Consider the following 6,516-nt stretch of genomic DNA (forward strand, 5'->3'; position numbering starts at 1 on the left):
ATGATACTGCTAGTCGCCTGTCTCAGCCTCCTAATTGGTCCCGGTGAGCTGGGCACGTTGAACAATGGCCTTTCCGTCGGCGTGACGACTGTCCTTGGACTCAGTGCTCTGCCCTTTGGATTCGCGACTGGACCCAGGTACCAATTGCAATTCTTATTATTTCTCCGATCGTTTTATTTCGTTCGAACTTTGGTCACTTTCCTACGGCTGAGACGTGAGCTGAGACTCGGGTGTTTTTCCATTCGTGGGTTCGTTGCAGAGTGTAATGTTTGTGGTATTTGAACTGCTGTTTTGAACATTCTTGTGGGTTGAAATTTGTGGGTAGTACTTTTTGGGGGGGCAAATTTTATTATGGTGGCTGATAGAAAGTGTTACCTTGCTGATTATAATTTACAATAAAAAATGTTTCTGGTATTTGAACTGCTGTTTTGAACATTCTTGTGGGTTGAAATTTGTGGGTAATACTTTTTGGGGGGGGAAATTTTGTTATGGTGAGTGATAGAAAGTATTACCTTGCTGATTATAATTTACAATAAAAAATGTTTCTGGTATTTGAACTGCTGTTTTGAATATTATTGTGGGTTGAAATTTGTGGGTAGTACTTTGGGGGGGAGGTATTTGAACTGCTGTTTTGAAAGTTTTCATAAGTTGTAATTTCGACACTATTCTATGGAAGTTCTTTCATATTAAGTGACAAGGAAGTGTTACTTTGCTAATTGTAATTGATTACAAGACCTGTTTTTTATATATATAATTAGAGGTACTGTAAAGAGAATTACTTTTCCACGTCGTGTTATTTGACATCGTTTGAATAATGTATAACGAAGTCCTTTGCTTCGTGAGTCTAAAAATTTTTCACTTCAGCATCCGTTAGAAATTTCTTCTTCAATATACCGTATAATTAATTCTTTAACGCGTTTACATATTCTCTACCGATCTTTTATAATATCACATGTGCTTTGTATAGTCAGAACACTTTTGAAACATCTTGTATTGACATGAAACATTCTACGAGCTTCAAAAGACATAAAAACTCGTTGAGCTCACTTCCTACATCATTTTCGAAGCATCGATCACTATAAAACGTAACTGGTTCTGGAACCAGTATTCACCAGTACGTATATCATTTTACTGTCTATGTCTAAAAAATACATCTGCAAATTCTATGGCAGTTCAGAATCACTTTGTATAATTATCTTAACAAATTCCACTATCGCACGATCAACGCAATTACCTTGATTGTTAGGTTACTCGAACATTGTTTCCCGTATTATCCAATTACCGTCCGTTCCACTATTCCGCGTGTTTCAATCTCGCATTATTCTCCAATTAACTAAATCCATTTCCCACTTATGCCAATAATCATTAACAGTACAATCTCGAAAATTTATCTCTCCACGAAAATAATCGACGAACACTCTTACGTTCAGGTATGTTCCAAAATGGAAGAAACAAGCGTGCGAGATACCAGCCTCCCAGCATCCGAACTCGCACTACGTCTGCGACGAAGCCGGTGAAGTGAAATGCTTGCCGGGTAAGAAAAACGAACCGAAAAATACTCTCGAAATACACAATAAGAAGTTAATGATACACGGACATTCCACTTTGTATGCCTCGCGCGAAGGTTTCATTTTTTTCTTTTTTTCTTTTTCCTTCGCACGCAGGATGGACCGGCGATTTGTGCGACGTGCCAATCTGTCGGAAGGGCTGCGACCCTCTTCAGGGTTACTGCCGTCGACCCGGCGAATGTCGCTGCAAATTGGGCTTCTATGGCGAGCTCTGCGACAAGTGTGTGGCTCTGCCGGGATGTCAGCATGGCAGGTAACTTGTCATTTCGTTGTCCTTTCTATCTTTTCTTTTTTTACGTTCATGTTGGTTAAAAGAAAGGACAGAGAGAACCGTAAACGGAATCGTCTCGTTGATTGATCGACGAGCCAATCAGCCGTATTACACGTCGAGCAAAGTAACCGATACACGGATTCTTGGTGAAATGCGCGGTGTAGACTGTACTTACGGGATGGTAGACCTTGTTGAAAAACTGAAACAAGCTTTGGTGAACAGACAGTGGTTAAGAAAAGGAAGTGTACGTATACTGTCGCTCGAAAGATTAAGACATCTTGTTTTCATTTACAACATCTTTTTATTAACCATTCTTTCTCGAGGTAAATAATTATTTTCTATGCAGATTAGCTTATTTTATTGAAAGTGTTACGCATCGAGAAATAATTGTCTAGGTTTATTTTAAGATAAAAAGTAAGTCTGTTAAAAAGGAAATCTCCTAGACCCTCCACTTTAGGGTCTAAAGGATGCTCCAAACTATAGAACGACAATGGAAATTATTACACATCATTACAGCGTATAATTGGTTTCATCTGGATATTGTAGCAACATTTTTTTCATGACCAAAATATTGTAGCATAAGAATTATGTTAGACTACATTCGACACGTTTGCTAACACCATATTGCTTCGAAAACTTTCGTCACAGACCACTCTATACCTCCACCATTCTCTTGAGTTACCTCCTTGATCGGGTATTAAAAAGACATAAAACGGAAGTAATGAATAACATGAAATACAGGTGAACATTGCAAAACACATTCATTTATCCCATAAAGTATGCTTGACTCAGAAATTGGAGCGTCACACGTACATATGATCCGATTCACAGGCCAAAGTGACTACCTTCACTTATTTTAATTCTTTCAAATTTTAGTGACAATTTTACATTTAAAATAACTTTCATTGATAATTTTTCTGGAGTCAATCTCATATGTAACTTCTGGAAGAGAACGTGTTAATTTATTCATTTCCTCATCCAACGAGTCGAGTCAGTAACTATAATCAAATAAAGTTAATGACCAGTTAGGTGGGGAAGGGACAAAAACAGTTGCCAGCCAATAGTTGGGCTTAGTACACGAATGTTTTTGTTATTTTTACTGACTCGTCTTGTTGGACGGACCATAATATAATATTCCTAAAAAGTTCCACTGTGTTCCTGTTAACACCTCCCCCAACGTCAAATCTCTCCTAACACCTTTGCCAACATCCAATCCCACTTAAAGTCTTCGCCAAAGTCCAAAAGCACTCTTCACCCAGAATTCCCATATACATATTATATTTATACATCCTCTGCTCTGTTCACAAAAAATTCCCATACATGACGTTTATATATCCTCTGCTGTCTTTACCAAAAATTCCCATATATTATATTTATGTACCCTCACGAGCAAACTCGGTTTCCGCTAGGGAAAAAAGCAGCGTAGAAGAAAAGTCTCCTACCACTTGCTAAATTTATTTCATGTACTGAAATAAATGTTAAACCGAATATTAATGTGGCATAAATTTCAGTAACTCCCAAAACTAAATGATAGGAGGCCCTTCGCTACCTCACATTTTCCCCTAGCGGAAGCCGAGTTTGCACGTCGGTGTACAGTGGACTCTAACTATATTGCCACTAAACACATTGCCACGCGAGGCACTTTCCCTTCACACGTACTTCCGAGCACACAAACTCGCTCTCCCACCACATTGCGTACGCTGGGGCACCAGCACGATCCAGCTTTTGCGCAGCCGCTGAGGCTATGACGAAAGAACTTATCATGGAGGGGGCTCTGAACTTATTGCCATTTTACTCCCCTACAGCCCCAACCATGGCAATATAATTAGAGTCCACTGTATTAACTCAGCAATACACTTCATAGACAACAAAAGTTTCCGCGTTACGCGATACGATATCCGCCCAAAGACCGCAGAATCGTCGCCGCTAACGAACCGGAACACAGTCCGTTTAATCCGTACCGATCTTGAAAAACATGTCAAACAGACCTGCGAATCGGACACCGATTTCACTTTGGACATTGGTCGCAAGCCTAATTTCCCCGTAACACGAACCCCCGATCCGCGGTCCGCTCTCGTGTATGTCGATCAATGAGAGTAATTCCATCCCAACGGCGGCTGGCACTGACGTCGAACGATTTTCACTTTCAGCTGTAACGTGAGCTTCGAGTGTTCCTGCGACCCGGGCTGGAAAGGCATGTTCTGCTCGGAGCCGATTTGCGGGACCGATTGTCTGGCCAGCCAGGGATACTGCGAGAAGCCCGGCGAGTGCAGGTAAAGAGCCCGCGCACCGTAATGGCGGTGTAATGAGCGGTTATCAGTCCCGGTAGCGGCGAATCGAAGCAATGAAACCCGCCCGTTTGCTCGACCCTACGTTCCATTAACGTTCCCAGACCCGGCAATTTCGCACGCGGGCGTGGATGGTGTTCATCCCTCCTCCCCATAAAACGTCGCTTTTCCGCTGGCCAGGCAACCGCGCGAGATATCGTTCAATCGATTTCCGATGGAAATAGTGAGAACCGTTCCGATGAACGTTCTTGCACGTCTAGTTAGAAGACCGATAGTTCGAGAGCTAAGATGTTGGGGAATTATACGGCAATGTCTTGTGACATAGTCGTAGAAATATCATTTGTTTGGGGTTGGTTTTGTTTTGGGATAAAGAAACTTTGAAAATTCGAGAAGGGTGATTGAGGACAGGTTACCTAAAGTGTCTATTAACTTTTTGGTAAGTGTTGATGGTGGGATAGTACTGTTTTCAGTTGTAATTTGTTACACAATGAGATAGTTAGAAGATAGTTGAATTTGTGGATAATTCAGTGGAGATCCACGTGGTAATGTGCCTCCAATTATTAATGGAACGGTACGCGTAGGTCTCTAAAGAATGAATTTACAGTAGAGCTTTGAATATTCGTTCGTCTAATTGTGCGATTAATGTTTCACAGGTGTCGACTGGGTTGGCAAGGATCAAAGTGCAAACAGTGCGCCGTTCTCCCAGGGTGTCTGCATGGGACTTGTAAAGGACCACTCGAATGTCGCTGCGATCCTGGGTGGACTGGTTTACTTTGCCAGACACGTAAGCTCCTTCTGTTTGCCATGTTTACGAATTCAAATAAAATTCCGCTGAACATATAATATACCTTATTGCATTAGGTAGAAGGTAAAAAAATTATTGTACTATACAAGACCACTAATTTCAATTTGTTCTTGTTTCGTGTAGCGCTTTGCTCGAAAGGGTGCAGCCGAGAACACGGAACCTGCCGACGTCCAGGCACGTGTTGGTGTCGCGTAGGTTGGACGGGTCCGAACTGTACCGAATGTGTCCCTTATCCAGGATGCGTTCACGGGTCCTGCAAACGGCCATGGGAGTGTCGCTGCGAGCCTGGATGGGCGGGTGATCTGTGCAACGAAAAACTGACCTACTGCGAGGAGCACCCGGATACCTGTCGCAACAACGCGACTTGCATCAGCATGACGAAGGAAGATGGCGATTACAGGTAAAACCTTGAACTATCAGCTTTGATACAGATACTGTCTCTTGATTTAATACGGTTACTAATTAAACCTGATTGCAGGTGTGTCTGCCCTCTGGGCTACATGGGACGTCAGTGTCAAATTAAAACTATGGTCCCGTCCACGGACCTAATGCCACCGATGCTAGATTCAACCGAATTGGACACGAAACCGCAAATGATACTAATAAAACCGCAAGTGGTTGAAGATTCTCAGAATCTAGAGGATAAGGACAAGGATACCACGAAAGAAGAAGAGCAAACGGTAGAGCCACTTGGACCGATCGTTATCACCGATCCACCGTCCACTATCGATCCCGCAGCAACCGTAGGAAAATGGCCGACCGAGCCGCCTACAGAGATACCGATGGTAGAAATGGACGATGAAAATGAAACATGAAGCGACAGAGACGGTGAATGCTTCAACTGTTATCTATTTAATTAAATTATTTATTTACTTTAAGTATTTATATTTGCACCGCTTAATGATTTCTTGTAAGTCGCTGATATACACGAAGATTCTTTTTAAGTTATGACTAAGTGATGTTAAGATTAATTAGGAATAATTGACGGAAGAATCTTGTAAGGCTCCTGAAAAATTGTTGAATAATATAAATCAATGCAGTTCTAGATAATTGAATCGTTTATGTACCTCTATAGAAGATCATTGATGTTACATTCTCACAACCACGTAAAAATGTAGGTTCACAGTATGGTAGTTGAAATTTAAATATCTATGGTCATATCGAAATTCAGTCAGGAACATTTATTTAAATTCACATTGAAATTCTGGAAACACTGGCAAATTGGAATTTCTAACCAAACCGTTACCATCCTTCCGAGGTAATGCACAAGATCACAAAAATTATGGTCCACGAGAACTATTACTCCGCTACCAAAGGACTACCACCGATCATATTCTGAATTATGTATGTGCCTGTATAGAGTTATGAAGGTCACCTTCTAACAGCCATATGAAAAATTATATTCAAATTCTGATAGTTAAAGTTGCATTTAAATTCAAATATCAATGGTAATATCGAAATTCAGACTGTGACTCTTTTTTAAAATTCAAATTGAAAGTCTGGAAACAAGGGCCAACTCGAATTTCTAACCGAACCATTACCATCTCTCCTAAAAATTACGGTTCACGAAGACTATTACTCCGC

General features: G+C 41.1%; 1 protein-coding gene across 1 annotated transcript; it reads left to right on the plus strand.

The window, feature by feature from the left end:
* On the plus strand, nt 1–5,747 carry LOC107194434 (protein jagged-1-like). Its single transcript, XM_015584055.1, has 7 exons — nt 1–137; nt 1,431–1,534; nt 1,665–1,821; nt 3,990–4,112; nt 4,781–4,911; nt 5,056–5,332; nt 5,411–5,747. Exons 1-7 carry the CDS (start codon nt 1–3, stop codon nt 5,745–5,747), a joined length of 1,266 nt encoding a protein of 421 aa, XP_015439541.1.
* The last annotated feature ends 769 nt before the right edge of the window (nt 5,748–6,516 follow it).

The sequence above is a fragment of the Dufourea novaeangliae genome, unplaced genomic scaffold, assembly GCF_001272555.1.
Source record: "Dufourea novaeangliae isolate 0120121106 unplaced genomic scaffold, ASM127255v1 scaffold39, whole genome shotgun sequence".
Taxonomy (NCBI): Eukaryota; Metazoa; Arthropoda; class Insecta; order Hymenoptera; family Halictidae; genus Dufourea; species Dufourea novaeangliae.

Bases quoted from the DNA above. Each gene is read 5' to 3' on its own strand.
- LOC107194434 (XM_015584055.1), top strand. From the start codon at position 1: ATGATACTGCTAGTCGCCTGTCTCAGCCTCCTAATTGGTCCCGGTGAG. The intron at 1,535-1,664 runs GTAAGAAAAACG...CTTCGCACGCAG, and splicing joins TGAAGTGAAATGCTTGCCGG to GATGGACCGGCGATTTGTGC. The intron at 1,822-3,989 runs GTAACTTGTCAT...TTTCACTTTCAG, and splicing joins CCGGGATGTCAGCATGGCAG to CTGTAACGTGAGCTTCGAGT.